This window comes from Desmodus rotundus, chromosome 1, assembly GCF_022682495.2.
Source record: "Desmodus rotundus isolate HL8 chromosome 1, HLdesRot8A.1, whole genome shotgun sequence".
Taxonomy (NCBI): domain Eukaryota; kingdom Metazoa; phylum Chordata; class Mammalia; order Chiroptera; family Phyllostomidae; genus Desmodus; species Desmodus rotundus.
Genome location: NC_071387.1, coordinates 20049559 through 20077094, shown reverse-complemented (window position 1 = coordinate 20077094; position 27536 = coordinate 20049559). Strand labels below are relative to the sequence as shown.

General features: G+C 40.1%; 1 protein-coding gene across 1 annotated transcript in view; it reads right to left on the bottom strand.

Annotated features, from left to right (window-relative positions):
- Positions 1-27536, bottom strand: part of SVEP1 (sushi, von Willebrand factor type A, EGF and pentraxin domain containing 1) — a 161439-nt gene that overhangs the window by 81751 nt on the left and 52152 nt on the right. The window contains exons 4-16 of the mRNA XM_024559943.4: positions 25087-25245; positions 24072-24251; positions 15311-15490; positions 14020-14217; positions 12409-12527; positions 11180-11309; positions 7600-7707; positions 6529-6660; positions 5758-5952; positions 4444-4565; positions 2341-2449; positions 1359-1523; positions 620-853 (exon numbers count right to left, since the gene is read on the bottom strand). Coding sequence (XP_024415711.3) covers positions 620-853; positions 1359-1523; positions 2341-2449; positions 4444-4565; positions 5758-5952; positions 6529-6660; positions 7600-7707; positions 11180-11309; positions 12409-12527; positions 14020-14217; positions 15311-15490; positions 24072-24251; positions 25087-25245 — 2031 coding nt within the window. The remainder of the gene's footprint in view (positions 1-619; positions 854-1358; positions 1524-2340; positions 2450-4443; positions 4566-5757; positions 5953-6528; positions 6661-7599; positions 7708-11179; positions 11310-12408; positions 12528-14019; positions 14218-15310; positions 15491-24071; positions 24252-25086; positions 25246-27536) is intronic.

Below are 27536 nucleotides of genomic sequence, written 5' to 3'. Positions count from 1 at the left end.
CGGGCTTCGGTTCTCTCATCTGGAAAATGTGCTTCATCACGATGGCACCTCACAGAGCTGCTACACAGCATTAAACGTGAGAGGTTTCATCCTGTTCAGCCAGCATAGAGCAGTGGCCAAAAACTATTAGTTATTATCGTTGTGGAAGCTGCTGCTGAAAGCCGTGAGGTCTAAAGATCTATGAATACAACCAGGATTAGAGTTCCTCATCTAAAATAGTTTTCTTGTCCTAATCAAGAGTGGTTATTCAGACTTGTGAGACAGAATAGTAGAAACAACCACATAACAATAGCAAAATGTATGTTTCACTTCAATATCCCATTATAATTGTGAAATAGCTCTGTTTATCTCATTTAATCCAACATGCATATACACATATATAGATGTACACATGTATACACACATATATGTTTTTAATCCTCACCTGAGGGTGAGTTTATTGATTTCTAGAGAGAGAGGAAGGAAGGAAGAAAGAGAAACATCAACTGGTTGCCTTCCGTACGTACCCTGACTGGGAACTGAACCCGCAACCTTCTGCTATACAGGATGACGCTCCAACCAACCTAGCCACCCGACCAGGGCTGCAGCCACTATGTTTGAATGCAGGGCAAAGTCTTACCACACATACGTCCTCTGAGCACCGAGCCTGGTCTGCAGAAGAGCAAAGCCTTTTCTGTTTCTAAGGAGTTGCTATCGGCTACAAGTATTTCTGATGCAAGCTGAAAGGAATACAGGGGCTCCTTGTCAAGGGTCCTTTTCAATTGATTCGTGATAGTTTCCAAGGTGTTAATGAGTCGTTGCTGGTTTTTCAATTCAATGGTATCATTTCTTTCATCAGGTAAAGGCACACTAGCTGAGATAAAAAAATGAGACAAAATAAAACATATTCAGAAAGCCATTCATGGTTAGTTTTTACCTAAAAGAAATGGCATAGTAAAAATATTCCAGGAAAAATAAACTCAAACTCAAGCACTACTTACTAAGAAACTAGTACATGGGTAATAGTAAGAACAATATAATTTGTTTTAATCCTTCGTGCTGGATCTGAATCACCTTTTTGCAGAGTTCTTCATTACAGCACATTAAAGTCCCGTGTGTTCTTGCTCTTTAAAAGCGTGCCTTAGTTCATCATGCCCAGATGAGACAGGGTCCTTGTTGCTGCCAGAACCCTAACATACATCTGTGATGTTAAATTGCAAAAAAAAAAAAATCACGAGACTTAGGCGACCCTGCTCTCTCTGCCTAATTTTCATTTCCAGGGGCATTTCCTAATGATAACAAACAGATATTTGAGAAAAAGATCTGCAACCAAGAATTTCACATAGTATTATTCTTTCTCATAGATGGTTTGTCCTTACCTGTGATGTTAAAAATTAACTTAACTTTGTGGTCAGTTAATGGGGCACTTCTTTGAGTCCGTGAAGACCTGGCTTTGCCGGTACCCGTGGGGGTTTCTTGTACTGAGTCCAAGAAGTCGTCGTAAGAGTAATCCAGCCGATTAGCAGCCCCCCAGCCACCCGGCCCTGGGCATTTGGGGCAGAGAAAAAAAAGATTCTACAGTTGCAACTTCATCAGCATTTAACTTAAAGTTTAAGCCAGATGTCCAGGTACCCTTGACCCCTGCCTTAAATTACCCATATGCACCCCATATAGAATTTCATCTAAAAACCTCATATTATAACTTTCAGGCACTTTGTATTACATTTAGATTACCAATAATTACATTAAAAGTAGAGAGAAAAGTCTCTATGGGGCTACATAGGCATTTAAACCATCCTATCTTTGACTCAACAGTTAATTAACTTTAGAGATAAATGGGTGGTAACAGCGGAATTTTGATCAGTTCCTATTTCCCTTCAGGGTTTGCTCCATTTAAAAAAAAATCAGCTTTACAAATGTAATACACATAAACAGATATCCCTTTGTGAATGTTATTCAAGATATCTGCATAGATTCTGAAGGCAGCATATATTTAAATATCTATATCTGTATCTATATTTATTTATTTATGCTGAAGGCAACAAGGGTAAGTGTGATTCTTCAGATGCCCTCATTACCACTGTGATCAACTACAAGGATTCAGATTGTGGCTTCTTGACTTGGCTTTCTTAGTTTTCATCATCTTGATTGTTTTGCCTCACAGTTTAAAGTAATTTATTGGATACACCCAATTTAATATATCCATAAAGGTCACTAAACACAGTATCAAATTATCCAAAAAAAACTTGATGAAACAATTAATAAAAGTTCATTTTTCTGGTTTGCCCTACTCTTCTGAAATTATGTTCTTCTTCTGCAGATTAGTCTTGCAAAACTACCAACGTGGAATAATTGAATTACCAATTGCAAAGCCATTTTCATAGTCGTAATTATATTCAAGGCAATATTTTTTGGTCAGATCTTCCAGTCTGCAGTCAATGTCATCAGCATCATTACAGAATGATGGGACCTGCAAACGAAAAATGCAGAGGACAAAAAGCAATTCACATCTCTGTGTGCTTAGGCCTTCCCATCTCCTGCAGGAGGAGGGAGGGGCGCTTGGAGCTCTGCCTGTTCCTGAAAAGACTCCTGCCCCTCCTCCCTCCTTTTCCCTCCCTCCTCTCCCTGTGAACCACAGGAATCATTCTCATGCCTCTTCTCTGTTCATGTCACTTACCACAAAACCCCCAGGCCTCCTGGGGTATCTCTAATCTCTGAACTTTTAGCCACACGTCTCTTTAGATCCTTTTTCTTTGACCCTGTCTCCCACCCCTCTCCCAAATCCTGAAAACTCTCTGCCCTCTGAAGCGCAGTCAGCAATCAGAACACCTCCTACTATTTTTTGTACCTCCTTTTTTATGTTTCCTTCACCCATGCTCTGAATGAAACTTGACTTTCCAGTTTTTGCTTTTCTCTTTTCTTAACTTTTTAATTAAATTTATTGGGGTGACATTGGTTAATAAAATTATATAGGTTTCAGTCGAGCAATTCTATAACACACTTTTTGTTTTCTTAAGTGGTAGGCACGGAGGTGGAGGGAGGTCCGCCTGCCTCACTCTTCACTGCTGTTTTCAGAACATGCTTGGTCTTGTGCCTCACAGTTTGGAAACGTATGCAGTCCAGTCGAGCACACACTGCCCCACTCGTGGCTGTCATCTGCAGCCTTTCCCCGGTCTGGTCCCCCCACCCCCATACCAAGAACATTTAGTATCTGCCCCTATTCTAACTCTGGGTGACTTCTATGTCCACCCAGCTAATCCTTCCATCTCCTTGGCTTCTCACTGCCTCTTGTCTTCCAGCCTCACTTCGTCACTCACTCTCGTGGTCAAACCTCAGACCTCATTACCCGTAACTGTACCCTCTTCTCCTCCCAGGAATCCATCAAGTCTTCAACCCCATCTGACTTTATAACCCACTGACCCAACCACCTGTTCAACAGCCCTCAGCCCCTGATGTCTTCCCTTTGTTAGTCATTCATCTTAGAGTCCATGGTCCATCCCCACGACTCACTCCCTTGCACGTACCCTCTCAGTGTGTTTGTCTAGAGAACCCTCCTCCGGCTAAATGTGAAATTAGTAGCGCTGCTTTCTCCACACTTGCACCCACCTGGTCAATTATAACTTGAGAGAAACACAACCCTGCTTATTGGCAATCCTTCAACATTTCTTTAGTATATTCATTTATATTCTAGAAAATTATTTTACACCATCTTTTCTTAAACTTCCAACAACTGCTCCCCAGCCTTACTCTAGGCTGATTATTCTACTCTAATAGCTCAATTAAGTGGGCTTTTCTCACTGGTAAAGTAGAAGTTAGAAATGATCCTTTTCCACACACTCCCACCACCACGCGGACCCACTCCTACGTCTGTGTTCCTGTATCCTTGGCCTCCTTAACTGCTCTTTCCCTCACAGTCTACGTCAAATCAACTATGACTAGTCAACCCACTTTCAGAATCAACCCAGAATCTAAGCTACCCGCTCTGTGAGCGTAAAATATGCATAGAGCGCTTTTTGGGCCTTCAAGATGCTCAACACAGTTAAATATATTGCTTTGCTTTTCTGTAACCACTGAAAGAGTCCTAAACAAAAACACATGAAAAAGAAAATCCTTAAATGTTCACGGATCTCATCATGAAAGAAATACAGTCTACGATGGCATTTTTGTCATACTTTAAATGATGAAGCAGGCATGCTCAAACCACATGGACCCTAAGCATCTCCGGCTTTCTGTCTCAGAGTGTTTAAAACATTTTAAAACTTTTTAGTACAGGTTTACTTATAATTCACTCCAGAAGTTCAAAACCTATGAATAATTCTATCTACCAGGAACAAGTCTGGATCACAAAGAAGAGGGAAATCATTAGGACAAGACATTTCTGTTGCAGGTGACCCAGAGAGGCTCTGAAAGCTCAACAGCGTTCTTCAAAATAGGACAAACAGTGAAGGGGTACTATTGGCATACCATTTTCCCCAGGGTCGTCTCAAATGCTTCTGAAAACTTTTTCAACAGCTCCGTGTCATCACAACGAGTTGCTTTGTACAGCATCTCAAAGGACTTGAACCCATGATTTGCAAATCGTTTTACTGGAAAATGTTGGAAAAAATACCTTCGGTTGGTTAGTGTTTTCAAAAGAGAGATTTAACCTTCCATGGAGTAACTGTAACTTAGTACTTTAACTCTCATATGATTTGTTGGATTGTAATGCAAACAAGAGATGACAGTTACGGGACGTTTTTGGGCATCGATCAATCACAATAAACCAAGTATGAGCCAAACAAGCACTGAACTTAGTTACCGGGTGATGAATTAGCTTTGATAGGTTATTCTTTGCCTTCCAATCATTTGAGAAAATAAGATAAATAAAAATTGTTGTCATCATATTCCTGGGAAAAATAATGGCTGGATAAATATGTTATATTATATAGTTATTTAAATTTATAACATGTTTACATTATATTTTCAACCAACAGACATTTAAAATATATGTGAAATTGTATTTCCTGAAAGCATAATTTCACAGACACAAATTTGTCCTTGGAGGAATTAGACTCAGCAAGATGTTTCAAAATATTCAGAGGTCAGGCCTCCTAATAGCATCACCATTAAATTCCTACCTCCTGACATTCCATGACAGAGGCGGGCGATATTGCTTCTGCTTACTTCCCAACTTTGGAAAAAAATAGCTCAATTACATGGGCTTTACTCTTTCTCCATGACATTGGCATTTAAACTCCATCTATAGTACTGCATCAATTATTCACTCCAAATAATATCATTTACACTAGACAAAGCTATTAGGTTATTTTTATAACAACACCTATTTAAGATTATAAAATAGTTCTAAATCTAAATCAAATCTAAGAATACATGAGTACCCTCATTCCAGCACACGTATTGGCTCTTACTTTAAAAGTTATCTCTTCTGTAGTCTATGAGGTTATACTTCAAGTTCAAGTTTAGAAGTCAAAAACAACATGCTGACAAGTCTCATCAGATGTTTCTGGTAAATAACAATCAGAGGGTCTGGGCGGTTTTGCCTTAAACTGGATCTTGGCCTGTAGCAATCCAGGCAGTAACAAGGTTCTGTGGGGTAATATTTGAAACGGAGGAATGAACATTTCTCCACAAATGTTTCAAATTCATGGCACTGTTTTCTACTCACCAAACCTAATCCCTATAATTAAGGCAATCTTTCTCTTGACATGCTTAGAAATGTAGACACACGGGCAGACAAACACGCGCACTAAGAAAGTCCAGAAAAAAATTACAACTTACTAGCGCAGTCTGGCCATTTGGTGGAATAGGGCGGCTTCCAGATGCCATCGTCATAAGCACAGTAATACCTCTCCGTAGAGCCTTCTGTGAAATCGTAGCCCTCCAAGCAACCTAACGTGCAGTTCACTCCGGCAGCATCTTCAGTGCATGTAAAGTCCCCATTTACCGGTGTGAAGGGAACCTCACAGGGAGAACCTGTGTTAAAGAAAAATGTACTTTTCGTATGCAGTGGCATAAGGAAGTAAATTAAACTCCAGGAGTCCACACTGAATTACAGACAGGATTCCTCCGTCCACCATGTCCCTAGAATAACTTCCATCATAAATCCTTAGTGTGGGGCTGGCTTTTCCAGCCCCAGGTGGGCCGAGCTGAAAAGCTGAGCCTATGTACATATTAATGGTTGTGCATGTTTGACGAAAAGCTAAAAGTGTTTCTGATTTGGGGTTGTTATTTCCGGCATTCTTCACTAACAATGAAAACTAGACATTATGTAGCAAATGCATTTTCAGGACCTCTCTCCTCAAGCATTCAAAATAAGACCATGACACTACTTTGTACCTCCAGAGAAAGTGTTAATAGAAGGTTAAAGACCACCTTGGAAGATGGTATCTTTATTTATCGTGAAGTGAAGTAATAATAATTGGAAACCTAAATAAAATCTGTCGGTACTCTAACTTTACAAACCCACTGCTCATGGCCTCCTTTGTTTCCCGATGGCAATTCCACACATGGAATGCCCACTAGGTTTTTGGAGACTTAGGAAGAGAATACCTTTTATGACAATGTGAATGGCACACGTTCTGTTATTGCCTGAGGGGTCGGTGGCTGTGTACCGCACCACGGTCTCCCCTGGAGGAAAGAGGTCTCCTGGCGTGTGACTTCTCGTGATGACCAGTTCAGCCCCTGGGAAGGAAAGAAGGGATCCAATCTGGGGGTTACTGGTCTGCAGTCATTTACTGGTCATCTTAATTTGACTTGAATTTTCATGTTCTATGTATACAAACCAGCTGGGCATTCACTTTATGTTGATTTGGCCACTAGAGACAATAAAAGATGTAATATTTATATAACATAGAAACAGCATGTTATATGTTACATAACATATAACATGCTGTTTATAACAGCAGACTCAAAAACTTCATTAAATTAAGGCATTCTTGCTAAATAAGTGATTTGCTTTGAATGGGTCAGTCTCTCTGAATATGGGAAATTTAAATAAGAAGTCTAATAAATTTGCATTTTTATTGTACTAGGTTTTACTGCAATCTTAAAGGGAAAAAAATCAATGGTATTTGCCTATTGTTCTGCTTTCCTATAAACTTTTATAATTTGGGGGGGCGAGTGTTTAAGAAATGAGTATGAATACATGGAGCTGCCTTAGAGATACCAATAAAATGCATAGTTTATGCCTTCAGGACAAAGAAAGCTCAGAGATGCAATGAGTTTATTATAACACTTTCAAGTACAACACCAGGCACAGGTTAGTGAATGTACATTGAATACTGAATGAAGGGAAACCTCATGGGTAGGTAAGATTAATAACATTAAATTACATATGCAGAGGTGGGCAAAAGTAGGTTTACAGTTGCATTTCGACATTCCTTTGGGTTGATAAAGCTACTGTACTTACTAATCATCACCTGCGTGCCTTTTTCCATATGAACAACTGTACGCCTGCTTTTGCTCACCCCTGTAATTATACCAGCATTCAAACATATTACCTTACATAATTATTAAGTCTAAGTAGACAGATAGAATTCACTTTTCATTTCTCTTTTGTGCTTTTTAAAATAAAATATTACTTGGTGTCACGTAATGAGAGCAGAAGGCAAGCGTCCTCACCTGAGTTGTCTGAGAACTGAGGCTCGTCCCAGGTGGCCGCGTGCTGCTTCTCGGAGCCCTGGGTCGGGGGCGGGGATCTGCACCTGTCTATGCTCGGTGGCTCTACATCTAAAGAACGTGAATTCAGAGGAAGAAGTCACAATTGACCTTACAAATGATGAGGGGGTTGCAAGACAGAACTGATGTCTACCTGTGCTGGCCAAACACCCTGACCTTGCTGGACACAAGGCTGCCCCTGGGGCCCCTTCCTGATGAGGCATGTTTTATCCCTAGTCTCGACATCAAAAGGAAAAGCTGATTCTCGCATACTGTCCTCTGCCTTTTAAAGAAGAAATACCAGGTTACTAAAATCACCGTGGCCACGGTGGTATAACAGGTAACATGGATGTGGTGGGCATTTGATTTGTGAGGTCCACCAGCAGTAGTTGAGCTGATACACCTGAAAGGGAAGAGAACCTTCCCAGATGAGCAGGAGAGAAATGACCAATCTAGTCATTGCACTGGGATCACTCCCATGATCCTCCTCTTCCTGGAAGCATCAAGATAGGTTATGTGGAAGAAACAACGGGCAGAGATCTGAGTCACGCTGTAGAATATGCAAGGTGTGAGGATTTGATATTGCCAAGATGCCGGCAGGTTATGTCCAAGGCCAGGACGCTGGAATCTAAGAGCTGTAAGGTTGATATATTCTAGGTAAAGACAAAGAACAGGGTGTGGTGTGGACATGAGTCAGCGGCTACAGTGCAGAAGGGCTCAAAGTCACAGAAGTTAAAGAACTGTGAGTCGGTGTTGCTGAGCACTGTAATCCACATTGAAGGCAGGGTTTGAGGTGGTACAGGTGAGCCAGGTTTCAAAGCTCTGACTGGACATGGTAGAATTTTTAGGATGTCAGTAAAGAACAATAAGGAAGATGTATAGGAGGTAATTTTAATGTAACTATAGACTTCACACATTTGAAATATTCCTATATCCATAATCACATGCCTTTGAGGTGGACTGGACAAATCATTTTTCTAATTTTATAGGTGAGGAATCTCAGTCTAGCAAATTTAAAGGACTTGCTTGAGGTCATTAAGCTAGTAAATTATAGTTACAAGCATCAAGTCTAGGGTATTTTAATCTATAATATATGAAAATACATACTCTGAAATTAAATAAGCTGTACCTGTGTGAATATATAGATTTCTATTTTAAGTCCTATGAATAAATGTTCAGTTTTCTCTTTTCTTCATGCTTGCCACTTCATTAGTGCTGTACTTCTGGGTTACTACCTTTTTAGTCCGTCAACTTTGTTGACCAGAGATGGAGCCTCTTTTGCACATGGTTAGGTCTCCACAGAACTTGGCCCATCATAGGTGCTCAGAAAATGTTGCTGAATGAGGGAAAGAGTCAAGGAATGCTCATAGGAGGTCAATGCACTTTGAGGTTGTTGAATCAAATCAGGTTACAGTTAAATTGAAAAGTCTGGTGGTATTTATTATTTTCCCAAAATAATTGTATATGGATATTTTTAAGATTTTCTAAATTTATCTCATTTTAGCCAAAAATTTTAAAGTTGAGTCACAGGTACCGGTTGAGTGCTAGCAGTCAGACTAGGTAAAATACTGTCAACAGAAGTGGAGGTACCAGCAGACGCACTGTCTCCAAAAGAGAGACAGTCCATTTCAAAGCAAGTGAGGCAACATTCTGTGGAATGCTTAGCACAAGCCTTGCTGCTTCCTCTCATTTGTCAGGAAGACACCAACACTCTGAGGAAAACAAGAAAATGCAGGCTTTGGAGTATCTTCTCTCTGTCTCTGTCTTTCTATCCCCCTGCCCTACTCCTTCTCTCCCTCTCCCGTACTTCCTCTTTCTCCTGCTTCCTCTTCCTTCCCATTTCCTCTCTCTCTTGCATAGTTGGACAATTCAGCCAGTGTCTAGCTAGACACTGGAGTACACATTTTATCATGCTCCATGCTTACTCTACATTGTGAAACATTAAAACTTGGCAGACTCTTGAACCACATTTCCATAAAAAACAAATCCAAAATATTTTTGATGTGAATGGTAAAGTTCATGTTTAAAACATTAAAAAAGCAATAAAAAAATCCCTTAAGTACTATGAAATGAATTACACCAGGTTCTACTTGACTTTTTATTTACTTTTGCCAAAAAACTATAATTTCTAGAGTAAGAAGACAGTTAAGCATATATTAGTTATCTCAAGAATTTTATGTAGAATTCTTAAAATAAACTTAATGTATTGAATTTTAAAATAAACACATTAAAATATCTCAGAGACAAATGTCACAAAATGTCAATATTTATATAGAGCTTAATGTTTCAGGTGCTAGTTCAAGAGTTATATGTATATAGCTTAGCTAAATAAAAACCTCACAATAGCCCCTATGAGGTCATATATTTGTTAACTCTACTTTTTGGATGAGGAACTTGAGGCACAGAGAGGTGACTGGTCACGCTGCCTGCAAGTGGTAGTGCTGGACTCGAGCAGTTTGGGTTCAGAATCTGTGCTCTCGACCGTGAGGGATGGCTGCAGAGCCTACTTCTCCACGTATTAAGTCTTGCTATTTGGTAGCTACTGAACATCTACTGATTTGACTGAAAGCACAAAGATCAACTGGGTGATGATACAGTAAACCAGGCTAAAAAAATAAAGTAAAAAAGGACTGATCTATAGTAGTGGTTGGGAGGATAGAGAGACTGGAACAGACTTCAGAGACACTAAGTTGATGAAAACAGTAGATGAAAACTTATTGGATGTTGGTGATGGAGGAAGAAGAGTCAAAGGTGACTCCCAGATTTTTGCTTGGTGGCTAGGTTGTTGGGTGCACCATTTTCTAAGTTTAGAAATACATTATGTTTGGGTGAATGTGAAATGCCTGTGGCGTATTCACATGGAAAAGCTCAGTAGATGGTTTCACATAGTGATTTGGACTTCAGAAAAGAGATCTGATCTGGAGACGGAAATCCGGGACCTGCCAGTCAACAAAATCACCAGGAAAACCATACAGAGAAAGAGAAGAGAACTGAGGCGGGAACCCTGGGGCTGGTCTCCATTTGAGAGTTGTTCTGAAGAAGAGAAGCCCAAGAAAGTAGTAAAGAAAGATAAATGAGAAAAAGTAGGGAAAAGCAGGAAAGACTGGTGTCAGAGAACCTGGGAAGGAGACAGTTTTGAGAAGGGGAGTATAGCCGATAATGTAAAATCTAAGGAAACATTACATACCATAAGGACTAAAAAGCATGCAGAAGGAGTAACTCTAGAAATCGTTGGTGACCTTGGTGAAAATAGTTTATATGATCACAGGGGACAGAAGCCAGATTTGAATGACTTGGAGAATAAATGACAGCTAAACCAAAAGAGATGACAACCACTGGGAACTTTTGGAAAGGCTCATATGGGAGAAAATCAAAGGGAAGTAGTGACAGTTAAAGAGTATGTAGGTTTCCAAGGGGTGGCGTGAGTAGGTGTCAATGCCAGTAGGAATAGTCAGTAGAAAGGGAATGGTTGAAGCTAGAGAAGCAAAGTCCTTGAGGAACAGGATTATTTCCACAAACCAACCCAAGCAGAGTGGAGACTCACCAATGACCCTGACGTGGAAAGTGCAGCTGGCTTGGTTACCGGTTAAGTCCGTTGCCGTGTATGTGACAGCCACGTCTCCAATCGGGAAAAGGTAAGGTGGGGTAAAGGCTGGGTGAACGTGGATGGACACCTTTTGGAGTTGAAGAGTATTTTGAAAGTTAAACTTAATGTCAATAGTGCATTTATTTTGTTTTGATTTATATATTATTAGTAAAGTAAGGTTAAAAATGACAATATTTCACATATAGCAAAAAAAAGGAAAAAAATCTGGCACAGTCTTTTGGTGTATTTCTTTCTAGACTATTCTATTCACATAGTTTGTAGCATTAGCACAATCTGAAATGTTGTTCCTTGTTTTTTAAACATAATTATCTTAAAACACTTTTCTATGTTATTACATAGTCTTTAGAACTTAAGATGACTCTTAATTGCATCTATAATGTTCCAGAGAATAAATATATGATAGTTGAAGAAAAATCTGTTCAAAGACATTTAAAGTGGTCCCACATTTTATTATTCTAAATAGCACTGGGATGAACAGTTATACACAGAAAATTTCAAAATATTTTTATCATGTCCTTACAATAAATTTTCATAAACAGAATCACTAACCTTCAAGTCATTAACATTTTATTGTAGATAACACAAAATTTGTTTCCCAAAGCATAGCATTAATTTGCATTCCCATTGTCAATATTTGATAGTGTCAATATCAAAGTTCCCTAATCTATTTTAAATATCATGCTTTTTGTAAGCAGGTCATTGTTTCAATTCATAGATTTTTAATGTCTTACATTAAGATTAAATTCTCATATGTTTGTATGGTATAGATATAGCCTTCCTTTTTGCATTATATGTTTACCTTCTTAGTCCATTTGAAAATTATGTGATAAAAATAAATTTTTATTAATGCATTACGTAATAAGTATTCTAACTTTGGACAAGTTTGAAGCATTTTCTTCCAATTTGCTATTTGTCTTTTAACTTAGGCATTAAAAAAATACTTTTGTAGCCAAATACATCTGTCTTTTCCATTGTACTTTAAAATTTCTAATGAAAAACTCACAGCTGATCATTTTTCTATCAAATGAGTCATTGACACAGATCAGCAGAGTGTAGAGAGAGAGAATGCGATCATTACAGTATCAGTAAATCTTCAGTATCAGACACATTTATAGTGTGTTCAGAATCCATCTGAAAAAGGACTCAAATATTTGCATAAACCTTACCTTTTCTCCAGAGTTGTCTTCAGCTGCTGGGATTTGCCAGGTGACGTTTGCAGAGTCTTGCTGTTCCTGAGTCTTGGCCTCTATGTCCTCAGGGCAGGTGATTTGGGGAGCCTCCACGTCTGACTCGGAAAATACACAAATCAATTACTATGTTGATAATTAACTCTACGTCACTTAAGAATGAGATACAAATACATGAATGCTTTGTGACTCATCTTTTCCATCTCCATTCCTGACTGACTGGATCGCACAACTGCCTGCAGGGTGATTCGCCTGAGCACGGCCTCCCAGGGACTCGGTGAACTGCCACCGCTCACCTCGGCCTTGCCTTTCCACATCCCGTACCTTGATCTCCACGTTGGGTACTTTCAGTCCATGAAAGCTCCATGGTCGTGCTTCAGCCTTTGCGTATGTTCTTCCATTTGCCTGAATCAGTGCCCTCTTCCCCCTTTACCTGAATAACTACTACTTGTCCTTTAATTTTCAGCTAAGACACAAGCTCCTCAGCAAGCTTTCTCTGACCCCCCTGGTCCATTTTAGGTGCTCACTCCACAGGTTCCCACTACTCTGTCCTTCCTAAGCATAGAGCTCAACATGCCATTTTGAACCTGAATTGTGTCCCCCAAAAGAACTTAACTTCTTTGAGTGCCAGGGTATCTCTCGTTCCATGGTGCTACATAATAGCTGACCTATAATAGGGCTTTGATAAATAGTTTTTGAATGAAATAAGTAAACAGAAAAAAAATTGAATATTTTCTGGCAGGATGGAACTATACTTTAAAACAAAGGCTGTCAACTAGGATGAATTAGTAGTGCAAAAAGGTACTTTTAAAACAAACAACAAATTAAAATCAATGATATTTTTTGTAGTGTGAAACTCTGCAGTAGAAACACTGAATTCCTAGTGGTAAAATCACACACATCCATAGTAATTACAATAGAGCTACGTTCTCATTATATTATATAATAAACTCCCTCATTTTAAGTTACATTAAATTAGGTCTTTTGTAACTTGCAGTGAGATGCATATATCTGAATTGATTTAATTCATCTTGTTTCTTTACAACTTTACTCAATTTATATTTTCATTTTCTCCAAGGGGTTATACTGGACAAATTCCCCCACAAAGATGCATTAGCATATCGACTCAGCTAATTTGAAAAGGTATTTGATTTTTCATTCACACTTGAATAACAGCCTGCCTGCTGGGAATTTAAAGTTTACATCCACTTTCTCTCCGTATTCTTTGGACTTAGCTTCATTTCCTCCTGCCATTTAGAGTGGTAAAACAGAAGCGAAATGTGAGTCTGATTCTTGCTTCTGTCGTACAATTCCTCTTCTCTCTCTGGAAAATTATTTAATACTTAGCTGATTTCCAGCTCCGATATTATCCTTATTTTTATATGCCTTCTGTCATTGCCTGGCGTGTTGTCATTGGATTTTGTAAATCCGTCATTTTGAAAAAGGAATCCTCATGGTGTATGCTGGGGTAACACCTTCATTTTATCATGAATTTGGAGCAAAAGTGGCAAAGAAGGACAGTCCCACAATGCACCGATACATCATCATGTAGGAATTTGGTTTTTAATCTGGCTAACCCGGAAGACCTACCTTTACACACAGCCGTCTGAACTCTGGCGCTCCATTTTCCAGAGGTGGCGCATCTCACTTCTTCTCTGACTCCAGATAAAATGAATCCTTGTTGGCAACTTAGCTGACAAACTGTCCCAGGTTTGGCTGGCTGCCTGCCACAGTTTGGGGGAGAAATGATGACACCTTTGGGCTTCTGAAAGGTAGGGCACTGGCGCTCTGTGGTAGGGAAACGAGAGAATGTTATTTGTGTTCTCACAAGTTACAAATGCCGCACATTCCTTCACCCAGCGAAAGGACTGACAATGCTTGTCGGGCCAACGTCTTGCAGTACTCCCAGTAGTAGGTATGTCAGTGTTAATGAACTGAATCTTTGTGTAATAGTACATTTTATCCTTCTCTATCAGAGAGATCAGCTTCTTCTCAGCCTCATATCAGTGTTTCTGAGCCTGCACAGTGAGGGTTGACTCTTGGACAGTTAATGAGCCCCCCAGTATGACCAACACACCTGCTAGTGGTACACTCCCTTGGGATCGCCCGTGAGTCCGATACTAGATCACAGCAGAGTAGAGCTGTCCATCAATCTGGGTGGAACGGCAATACTCATAGTATCTAGTTTTCCAATCTTAGGCCCTGGCGCTTCTCAATTTATTCCATACATAGAGTTCTTTATCTTCTCCGTTTTTTGGAAGTTGGATATTCATTACGTACCCGCTAATGCTCCCAGTATATGACACAGAGTAAAGTTTCACTAAATAGTAGTGATCATATCATCATCATTATCACCAACTGCTGATTGTTATTTTATCTGTAGTGTAACAAAGCAGAAAAATGAAAAAGCTACTGAATTTATTCATTCTGGACCCAACTTCAGTAGTGAGATGTCACAGCTCTTAGTGAAGGACAAGGCAGAAAAGATGATGGAATAGATTTTATGGTCCAGTTTAAGATTCGCTGGTTCATAATTCTGTCCTTTAAACAACAAGGTGAAAGTAAATTGGGTTGAACAAAGTGACGGAATTATACAACATTTGTGTTTTTGAAAAATCCATCAACACTGGTCCCAATTAAAAAAGAAAATTTTAACGTTTAAAGCTGGAGATCTCAGTGATTTGGAAAACTGGAATCTGGAGTAGAAGTCTTTTTACCAGTGGAGGGGAATAAGACAACATATTCATTTGCATGCCTGCATCTGTATGTACGGTTTTGATTTTACAGTCATAGGAGTCAATTTTTAGCTCTAGGTCTTCACAGAACACAGAAGAAGTCAGAGAGAAATAGAGCTGAATGACCAAAGCTTTCTGATGCTTACCCACACACCGGGGCTCTACACCATCCCACTGGGCGTTTCCTTGGCAGGTAAGCTTAGCACTTCCTTCCAGTCTGTACCCTTCATCACAGGTAACCAAACACGTGGTCTTGTATGACATTTCCCCCGTGGAACAGCTGAGGCGGCCATGTCTGGGCTGGCGGAGACGAGGGCACGTTCTTACTGTATAAAATGAAAACAATTAGATTGCATTTTAATGAATACGGAGAAAAATAATAATTATAAGTTTAAAAATGCTGACACAGTGCAAGCAAGGAAAGGCCCTTTTCTTACAATGGCAAACAGTAAATAACATACCATTATTTTCTGAGTTAGTGTTAGGCAGTTAAAAGCCTGTGATCTACCAAACACATTACCCACTCAGTGTCACTGTGTTCAGCCCGTGTGTGGGAAACTTAAACTGTCTCTAAGGAGTCTGGCCTATACATCGCGGATGCTTGACTGAGGAGGTATCTGCAGTCCTCAGCTGGGCCTCTGCTGTGATTTTCCAGGCTCTGTTCCAGCAAAACGAAGGGGACAGAGATTTCAGGTTCACAAGCAACTCAATTCTCACATCTCGCCAGCATGTCCTGGGTCGTTTAGTGATCCCAGCCTCTGCAAAGCCGCCCAGCCTCTGCCATCTTAAATGCCAGTATTCTACTCTCCGACCGCAACTCTTCTCCTTCCAGCCTTTTCTCTCCTCTACTCCCAGACACTGACCGTAAATCCTAGTTCATGACCCTGACCATGACTGAAGCATTAACATCATTTTCTTTGTTTTTTGCTCCTGTGGCAGAGAATGCTACTTGCCCACCCAAAAATCACTCAGCGTAATAATATTCACAGTGAGAAGATAACAATTTCCCACCTCCATCGCAAGGAGTGACAGCCAATGAGATATAAGCTGAAGTTGCGTGGGACTTCTGGAAAAGCTATTCAGTGGGGACTGTCTGAATTGAGAGGGTGTTTTTGGCCTCCTCCTTCTTTGTCCTGAAATTCGGACAGGAGAGATGGTACCCCAGCATACTATGGTATAAGCATAGGACACTGTCGGATAAGTATCGTGCTCTGCAATGGCAGAACAAATAGGTAAATACATAAAAGCAGCTTGGGTCTCTGATGACAACGGCATTATCTCATCAGCTTTGGATTTTCTACTTCTGTCCGTTTAGATGAGAGAAAAATAAGTTCTCAGTTGGCTTGAGGCATTGTTACTTGGCTCTTTAATACCAGCGGCTACACACAATTCCTAATTCCCTCTTCCCAGCAACTGTTCACCTTTCCTTTGTTAATTTCCTAGGGAAAGATCTCTCTCCTCTTTCAGCTCCTGGGGTTTGTGCGTGCTCCAACCCTGCTCAAGGCTAGAGCACGTGACCTACAGCGTGTGATCACATTACCCTGGTCTGAGAAGTGAGCAGGTACAACTGGCGACACAATTCCTTTCTCTCCCAGCTTTGAAACCACCACGAGAGGGCAGCCAGAAGGGTCTATACTAAGCCCTGGATGCTGGAAACACCCCTACAGGTGAGTCAGCTTCCACACCACCGGTGTGGAAGTGCCATGGTGTGTCCAGAGGAGCCTGCATCTTCCCAGAGTTGCTACTTCTAACTTTCTAGCCTCGACACTACACCAGAGAAGCTACAAGAGAACACTGAACTGCTGCTGTTTCTGTAGGTTCCCAAATGATTCTGTGCTCTGAGCTCCCCTGGCAAGATTCCCTCACTGTCCAGCCCACCAAAACTCCATGTGTCTTGGAGTCCATATCAGTTACTTCCACGAGGCCCTGTATTTCTGTTCATGACAATCTCTTAGGAAGCCCAAGGCTCCAAAGGCATCCCTCATCTACCAGAGTCATCCTCATGCAGCCCTGATTCAAATCTAACTCACAAACTCTTGCATCTGCCCTCTGGAATACATATTAGGTCGGTGTCCAGTAAATCCCCTCATATCCTGAACTTCCCTTCTGAACTCTTCTTTCACTTTCTTATCCTAATCAAAATCTCACTGTCTCTTATAGTCAGGGCCTATAGCTAACAGAGGTACCGTCTTTGCCCTTTATTGCCTTCCCAGACCATTTTCTTTCCCTTCCTCCTAAAAACCTCCTGCTCCTTCAAAGCATAATCGCACTGTATACCCAACATCCTTTCCCCCACCACTGTCTGCTGACCTCTGGGCCACTTCTCATTCTTTGAAGATTTCATTCTCATTCTCATTCATTCTCTCTCTCAACACACACACACACACACGTTGGTGATTCCATTATCTATATAGATGATTAATCTAGTATCCTCGAGTCATATTTTTCACTTCCCCTTTTCCAGTGACCATATCCTTCACCCGATCTCAGCCTCCTCTCTATTGCCTTACCCACTAGACTTTGCCACCACCAATCCACGTATCCGACTCTCTGACAGCAGCTTTCTATCTTCCCAGATCAGTCCCTTCAGAGCCTCAACTGCATCAATTTCTGTACCTTACTGGGGTCTTCAAACTACTGTGTGTTATTTTTCTTTTTTAGATAAAATCATTTCTAAAGTGTTTATACCCTTTCTACACTCCTTCCCCATTAGTTCTAACTTAGACCTGCTCCAATCAGGATTTCCAATCAAGAGAAGGAGAAGAAAAATGGGGAAAGAAACAGGGAAGAATAAGGAGAGGGGAGAAGAAGGTGAAGAAAAAAGGCAGGAAAAGGGAAAAGGTAGGTGGAATAGAGGAAGAGAAAGGGAAGAGAGAACAGGAAGAAGATGGGAAGAAAGCAGAAGCCTAAGAGTAGGGAGGGGAAGGTAAAATAGCAGGAGGGGAAAGGAGAAGAAGGTGGGGGGGGCTGTAGCACGGACCCTGTCAGTCAGATGGTACATGACTCCATCATAAACAGATACGGAGAGGAACAGAGTGGATTCCTGTTAAATAGGCCAAAGGATGGGCACATATAATCATTTTAACGGCTTACAGGTATAATCCTACAAGCATCACACATTGTACAAAATCCAAAAACAACCCCTAGAAAAGAACAAAGCAGTGTATTCTCAGACAGCACTACTGCAACCCTAGAGCCAGAAGACAGCATAGCGATCTCTAAACATTCTGAACAGAATCATTTGGACTCAAGAATTTTATTGGGACTCTGAGTAAGATGTATTTTTCTTCTAGTTTTCTGCATCTGCCAATTTTTAATATCAAGCTCATGTTGATTTATGATAAAAGTTTAGCTTTAAAATAATAGGAAAGAAAGTTGGGGCAAATATTCAGTGCACGTTCCACCAAAGCCACTGTTTGACAGAGTCTGTTGTGAAGGAACCAATTCAAGTGTATTAGTCAGCAGAGCATAAATACTGGCCACTCTAAGTATATGTTTAGGATTGATTACTCCTTACAGAAAATTCAACAATTAGATGAAAGGTTACCCAGAAACCCTAGCTTATCAATCCCTGGGATGGTGTGAAACAGAGGCAAGCATTAATGACAACGGAGTAGAAATCTTTTGCCTTCCAAACCTTTTGCCTTTTAGCTGTCACTGAGTGTGACCATCATGTGTAGCACAGTGCCAGGTGCCAGGTGGGATTCAAAGATGAATAAGAGCCCTGGCTGGTGCGGCTCAGTGGACTGAGTGCTGGCCTGTGAACCAAAGGGTCGCTGGTTCTATCCTCAGTCTCGGGCTGTGGGCCAGGGTTGTGGGCCAGGTCCCCAGTAGGGGGCGCATGAGAGGCAACCACACAACGATGTTTCCCTCTTTTTGTCCCTCCCTTCCCTTCTCTAAAAATAAATAAATAAATCTTTAAAAAAAGATGAATAAGATAAATTCCTATGATAAAGATGTATAAAATCTAAAAAACCATTATTAAACAACTGCTTTTAGAGTCAATATACTGCTTGAATCACTCTGGCTTTTCAACTTGAGAAAAAATGGATTTATAGTATCTCCCAAGTGCACTGGCAGTAGATCAGAGTTGGTAAATTCATAACATGCAAATTACGTTGCTTCTCAAGTGTTGTTTGAATAGCTTTTCATTGTTCCTCAGGGAAAACAAAGGCTGAGTTCCTATTTAGTCTTAAACATTTTACACTCCTTTTCAATCAAGAATAACTATTTATTATCATTTTTAATAGGAACATGCTCATTTTTTAGTTTCAACTTATACATTTTTTTATTGCAACAAGCTGAAAAACTCTGCAATAAATGTTTCTTGCCTTGCATTCATGTTAAAGCAATTCTTAAATATTTACTTATTCTTTTTAGAGAACAGCGATTTAGTCTTTTAGAGGACGGTCAGTCTACTGTGTAATAGAAAATTGTAAGACCCTGATCTGTTTTTTATTTTAAAGACTAATTAGATTTTTTCCAGACACACACTGTCTGTCAATCTCAAGATTCTGATAGATCTACACTAAAAATAAAATAAGTCTGATGTTAAATATAGGCTTCTCCTTGGTGTTTAAACCTTTTTCTCAGAACAAATACTATCACAACATTTAATATACTATGGTGTTGTGGCATATCTAGTAATTATTGAGAAACCACCAAGGAATCCTTGCTAGTTTGTAAAGAAATGCATAATTCAGATAATACTTAAAAAGAGTGTAAATCCTTATGGAGAGTACATGGGAGGAGTAAGAATCAAGCCCATTCATTAGTATGTAACACTACAAAACATTAATGATGTAACATTAAATTTATAAAAAGCTTTATATTTTACACTGGTCTTTCAGCCTCAATTTTAGAAAGGTTTTCAAGAAAAAATAAACTAAGATTACTCTCCGGCCTCATAATTAGATTTGAATTAGATCTGTAAATATCACTCCAAAATACCCGCCCTGGAACAGAAGTGGATTCCTCCACAATGGCCAGTTTCCGTATAACTCGAGATGCCCAAATTGTAAGGCACACAATTTTATGTGCCACTGATACAGAAATATTTTAATAACACCTATAAAAAAATTTAACGCCATTGGTATTAAGGTACATCTCAGTTTCAGAGATATTGAAATGTGGGGGGAAAGTGTTTTAGAATTAATGAATTACGGTATGTGTTTAACAGAACAATACCTCAACTAACTAAACCCATGAATGAGGAGCCAGAGGAAGAATCTGAATAAGGAAGTATCTTCAATAGGATAACTCTGTACACTGGTAGTTAGGTAGTAGCTTTGGGCGGGGGGGTGAAATTGAAGGGATCTGGGGAAGATCTGTGGGAAAAGGGGCCACATATTAACCTGACATATTAACCTAAGCTTGCGGGGGAGGGGCTACATGGTGGGCTTACAAACTCAGAGACCTAAAGTAACCACAAAGGATGGTCTGAAATGAAAACTCACTAAATAAAAGCAGTTCATGGCAGGTAGACAGGTCTTAGGCTGGTATCTTTCCCTAACAAAAGTCAGTCTTTACCTTGACTGAGCCTGTCTGTAGTCTTTTTGCATCTAAGATAACATACCTTTGGAATGTCAAGATAATTCCCTTCTTTTCAGGACACCATCTCCCACCAGACTGGAGACCTTCCAAGCATTTCTCAAGGTACTGAGATTTGGCTTCCAGGCAATTGTTATCAGTTTGGCTTAAATAAACTCACAAAATTTTTCTACAGGTTTGAATGTTTCTTTTGTTGGCATTATTAACGTGTATTTCTTCAATTCAAGTTTTCCAGTCATTCGCCAGAGGCATAAGCAAGCACTGAAGGGGAAAAGATGCATTCTGTGCTTGTAATGAACTCACAGCAGAGCTGACAGACGAGTTAAGTAACAAAAGTAAGTGTGGTGGGCTGTAGTGTAGCAAGTTGGCTCAGCTGGGAAACACCTTGTCAGAATCCCCTTAGGTGGACCAGGTTAGGGTTGGTCAAAAGAAGAGCTTGCACTAGATTTGGACTCAATGGTGGACTCAATGATGGACAAAGGCAGATGTGTCCAGTGGGCCCCAGCTTGTCTTTGCTTGCCTCCACCCTACATCTCGACCTCTGAGTGTTAACCAAAGGGGGCCCCAGGCTCACAGCCATGTTCTTGGCTGTGGAGCATCAGGATGTGGTTACACAGAGGTAAAGCTTCTCTTAGACTCCCCAGCAGATTCCTCCCTTGTGGTTCTGTGTCAGGAGCTGGGCAGGCTTGGTTTCTCAGACTAAGCTGGCAGTTAATTTCTCTGATACTCCAACTTCTCTTCTGCGACTTCCATTTTCCAGACCCTTCCAAAATTGTATACAGCCTGATTCCTAAAGTCAGTGCCTTTTCCCGTAACACGCATGGTGTGTTTCCTGTCCTTCCCTGACACACAGTGCACAAGGCCTAGAACGAGCAGAAGACAGGGCTGTGGATGCACATACAGAGCTTAAATGTCATCCTGCCAAGCTGAGGAGGTTGGCAATGGGGAGGGTTTGTCTATTGGGACCAAAAGCAAAGGCAGGATGATTGAACAATCAAGGCTGTCGGAACAAAGGGATGCCTTCCTGTGAGGGCGAGGCCATTTCTTCTGTAGGATGCCAGGCTCGGGATGTGGATTGTGGAGGGTAAGAGGCAAGGCCCGTCCTTGTTCTATAGGGGTTGTCTGCCTACTCTTCTCACTCTCTCTGGAAGGCCAGTAAGTGGAAAGCTAAAACGCCATGTTTTCCCCCCTGTACCATGAAGTCTTTGGGAGAAAGGGTAGAGATTTTTAATATATTATTTTATTTAATTTTAGAGAGAGGGGAAGGAAGGGAGAAAGAGGGAGAGAGACGTCGAAGTGAGAGAGAAACATCAATCGGTTGCTTCTTATACATGTCCCAACAGGGCACCAAATCCACAACCCAGGCATGTGCCCTGAGCAGGAACTGAACCTTTGACCTTTCACTTTGCGGAACAGCACCCAACCAACTGAGCCACGCCGGTCAGGGTGTAGCGGTAGAAATTTTAACTGCTGACTTTACAGGAACATTTCTTTTAAATTTAAATTTCTTTTTATTTTTTTCCAACTATAGTTTACATTCAATACTATTTTTGAATTAGTTTCAGGTACACAGCATAGTGCCCGGCCAGTCCTAGACAAATCGTTCCCTCTGGTATTTCCAGTACCCCCCTGGCACCGTCCACACATGGTTGTTACAATATTATTGACTAGGTATATTTCTAAGAGGTTTTCCCCCTTTATTTTTACTGTTGATGTAATTATTTCAGTAATGGGATGTGACTTTTTACCATTTGAGATCATGTGACTGAAAATGTCTCCCCTTTGCTTTTCCACATCAAAAGTAGCTTGTCTGAGTTTAGAAATCTATGGTCTAATGCTTTTCTTTCAGAATCCTAGAAACATACCTTTATCTTCTAATATTTGAAATGGCTAATAAGGGGCTCCAGGTCAGTCTAATTCTTTTTCTTTTGTAGGTAATGTTATTTACTTCTAACTGTGAAACAAGCAAAATGTTCTCTTCTTCCAGGGCACTCAGAAATTTCACTAAGATTATTTTCAGACACGGACCTGTTTTTAAGATTTTTTTCCTGGCACATAGCAAATGATTTTAAACTGAACAGCAAAGATTTTAGTTGTGTATATTTTCAAGATTTCAGATTACGGATGTATTATTTAAACTCCTGTTACAGTTTCCCCTCTACTCCATTCTCTTTTGAGATTCCTAGTATAAGAAGAGTCCATTTCCTGTGACTATTCTCTTGCCTCTTTAGCCTTTTATATATATATTTTTTGATCTTTGAAATTTTGCTCTATTTTCAGAATTCCGTGAGTTGATTTTCTAATTTATTCATTTGGCTCTCAACTATGTCCATTCATTGTGTCAGCAAGTAGGGAATGGTATGGGATTTATACTAAAAAATTATTTGCTGTTTATCTAAAACTCCTATTTAACCGGGTGTCCTGTATTTTATCTGGCAACCCTAAGTAGGGGGTGAATACTGTATTCAGACGCTGCAGGGACAGGGATTCCCAAGTCCTTCATCTTGTTCCCCTCTTACCTTTTCTCACATAGCCTTCTGCCTGTGACACCCTGGGAAGTTGCCTGTGCAACACTTGTAAGAGGTAGGAAAGTTGGTCACAGAGATGGCAAGAATGGAGGTGACTGGAGGCACCTTCTGTTTGTTGTTTCTCTGGCATTTGATGTGGATCCTTAGGTTCCACCCGAGGCACTGTCCCCAGGGCTATGGGCCTGACTGTGCACTTTGAGATTTCACTTTAGCAAATTCCCACTCCCTCCAGCATGCTGCTACTCCAAGTGAAGGCTGGAGATGGGTACGTTAGCTCACTGCTCCTCCTGCAGGATACTGGCGTGGTCCCCCAAGTCATGCAATCCCAGCAGCCACCGAAGCCCTCGCTCTGATTGTCCCAAAACTTCCCCTGGCATCCAGTCTTGGCTGCTTAAAATCTGAGGTTTGGGTGCTCTGGCAGAGGAGCTCAGTTGATTAGAGCATCGTCCCAATATGCCAAGGTGGTGGGGTCAATCTCTGGTCAGGGCACATACAGGCAGCAACCAATGAATCCATAAGTAAATGGAGCAACAAATCAATGTTTCTCTCTCTCTCTCTGTCACATCAATTTAAAAAATTTTCCATTTCCTTCGCAGGCAGGCCCTTCCTTTGCTTGTTCATAAAAGAAATACAAAGGGCATAGCTCATAATGATGGGGTCAATTGAACTTAGTGGTTCTGACTTCAAACTTTCTATAACTTTTTTCTCATTCCGTGGCCTGCTGTCTATGAAATCAAAAGAAACAAAGAACTCACTGGCCCATGAGAGTTTAAGTTAAGGAACCCAAGCAAGACAATCAATAAACAGCACGAACTGGCAGTTTGCATACCTTTGCAGGAGCTCTCCGACCCAGACCACAAACCATTGGGCTGGCACAAGAAGATGCTGCTTCCCACGAGGTCAAATCCAGGGTGACATCGGACCCCACAGGCTGCATTGAAGTGGTTGCGGCAAGTGTTTTGGATAAAGTAGCCGTTTTCTGGAGGCTTCAGGGCAGGGCAGTGGACGACTACCATTTGTAAAAATAGAGTTAAAAAGCAAAGTTAGCCTTTGTCTGTGAAGCTTCCCCCACCGCCAGTTTTTGGGTTACGAGGACGTTTATGTATATGGCTAAATTTCCCACAGTGTTCCCATTTACTGCACGTGAGTTTCTCAGTGCCTGTTTGGAAGAAGACCCTTACATCTCACTTCTGTTGGATATTTCTCCCAGTTAAATTTTAAAAACAGATACTATTTTATGATTTAAACATTTATTTTGATGTATATTTGGATACAAGATCTTCCAGTTCTCGACCTTCCTATGTCATTAGCTATTTTCCTTCTTAATGAAGGTGGCATGACATAAAGAACAAGTAAGGCCAGCGCAAGGTGCCTGCCACAAATCCTAAGAGCCACAGCTTCTTGTACGATACATGTTCCGGGCTAATTAAATGTTTTTCCATCTTGATATGAATGACACTAATTCATTTTACTTATAAAAATATTTTCTTTAAATGGATTTAACTATCACCAGGGCCCAAACTGACTCTTTTGTTACTTAAATTTGTTGTTAAATTTGTGGCTTTTTTCTCTTAGAGTCATTTTAGATCTTTTCTAAGTAGTCAGTCTTTCTGGATTCATAGTTATATTGCTCCTGGCTCAGATCCCCTTTCTCTGCAGCGAGATATAGGTGTGTTCAGTGCTAAGAAATGCTACTTAATGAGAGGAAAGACTCCACCCCCACCTCAAGTTAGAGAGAGAAATAGTAAAGATTATTACAAATGAATTGGATGAAAACATCAGCAACACTTCCCTCGAAGAGATCCACTTTTTTATTTCCTATTGGCCAATGTGGGGAGATTTACCTTCGCAGGTCTGGCCAGATGCCCGATAGCCCTCCTTGCAGACACAGTCTTCAGGGGACGTACTTCCGGGGGGAGAGGTGTGATTTTCATCAGGACACGGAAGGCAGGTGCTGATTCCTCCTGGCGCGCCTTCTGGTTTGTACGTCCCTGATGGGCAAGCTGTGGGCAGGCCGGGAAGTCCGTTTTATGGGTGCATCAATTGAGAGTTAGCAACAGTTTTGAGACTCATTAGGGGGGAAAAACTGAACAACAGCATTTCGTAGTAAAAATCATATAATTTAAGCAAGGACAGAAACCAAATTTTTAAAAAAGAATGATGCAGTCTGTTATTTGTAAATTATGAAGTGGCCTCTTCTGTCCCACAATTAGTTATAACTACAGCACAACACAACATATTATGCCGGGCTTTTTTGTGGGAAAACTCAAAATAGCAACACAAAGGGATTGAAAGGAATGAATGATTCTGGATGCATATAAAAATCTTCATAATATGGTATGTTCCATATTCTCTTATACTGCCCCAATCTGTGTAGCTTCACCTCCCCCCTCCCCCCTCCCCAAAGAGAACTAGAAATGCAAAAAAACACTTAGTCCATACTTTCAGTTCAAAGCCCTTGACAAAGGACAGGTGAAAGTGAAGGGCTTGAGGAAAATAATTCAACTACTGGGAAATAAGGCCCTTTGAAGCAAAAAGAACTAAGACCCTGCTTTTCCCAGGCTCAAGGAAAAAAAAAAAACATTAAAGGCAGGATCTAATTGACTTTGTTTGGTAGCCTCCTTTTGCAATGACAAAGTGACTTTGAATTTGTAACTTACTCTCTCTGGAGTTATACATCTATACAATTACTCAAAATTAAGAACTCAATAACTGAGAGATGGCGGAATAAAGAGACTTGCAGTGCTCAGGTAGGTCAGTTCAATGTGGCCCAGCTGAGCATGCGTTTGATTATTTAAAAACAGTAACAACCAAGTCATGTGCATGACATCTTATGTAAGCTGTCTCAGTGAATCCTCCCAGTTTTAATACAACTAATGATTTTTATTGTTACTCCTGAATGAATTCATTGTATTATGTCCACTTTAAAGATGAGAAAATGGAGCCTTAAAGACAGGGGATGACTGGACTAAAGTTACTCAATTGGCAAGAGGCAGAGCTAGAATTTTATTTAGACCATAACATAGATTTATTGGTGAATTTTTATGACAAAAATTCAAAATCACATTTATCTTGTTCCTAATTAGCAAGTTGAATATTTTTAAATGGTAGCACACTCCCTCTTCCTATTGTCTTTTAAGGCCTATGTGTGGGTAGATAAGCTCTGGCTTAATTATTTTTTTAAAGGCTTTTTTTTTAGGTTTACAACAAAATGAAAAGGAAGGCTGGAGTTAGAATTTAAAGCAAATATTTATGCACTACTTACTATGTCCCAAAGACTGTTCTACCCATTTTATAAATATTACCTTTTTAATCTTAAGAACCTATGAAGGAACTAATGACATTGATCCCACGTTATAAAGCGAAGGCACTAGGAGGTTAAATCCCTGCCCATGTCACACAGTGAGTAGGTGGCAGAGCTGGGACTGGAACCCAGACTATTTAGATCCAGAGGCCATGTTCTTTCCTACTGCTGGTGCTGGGTCTCAAATCGGGGTTTCCTGGATACAAAAGTCCTTGTTTTAATCACTGAACATGCTAAAAATATAAATGATCATTATTGAAAGATAAGATTCACAACATAATGTAATAAATAGGAAAAAACCATGCTTCTAAAATTCTTGATTATATTTCAAGACAGAAGATAATATTTTCCCATGATATTTTTAGTAGAAAAATCCAGAATTTGGTAGATCTATCACTATTTAAGAATAAGAGAAATGTTTTAAAAATAATTATAATGATATATGAAAAGTACTTGAGCACAAAGGGAATATTACAGCATCATATTATTAAACTTTGAATTACTATTGAATTATTCATACTACTGAATATTTTTTTCTAGAAAAAGCTCAGTAAATAGTTGTGCAGTTGTAAAGACAACGTGGTCTCCTTAAACAGAAATCAGCAGCTATAGGAGAAAATGATCAAGACAAATGCACAAACAGAAAAGAAAATAAAAATTATAACAGCAACATTAAAGTTGTTTTTGGATGCAGTAAAAAGAATCATTAATAAAAAGTGATTCATACCCAGGATAAAGGTAAGTATTATAAGCATCTAGGTAAGAAAAACAAGATACTTACAAATGGGAAAATAAAACAAACATTTTATTTCTTCTGTACAAAAACCTATTTCAGGGAAAAGAATGGAAAAAGATATACAGCTACATGGGAAAATATCACAAAGCCCAAATTCCGTATCTGAGCAAACTATTAGTAAATATGAGGGGAGAGAAAGACATTTGAGGATGTGTCTGGCTTCTGGAAATGCAGACGTATTTCACAGACTGATA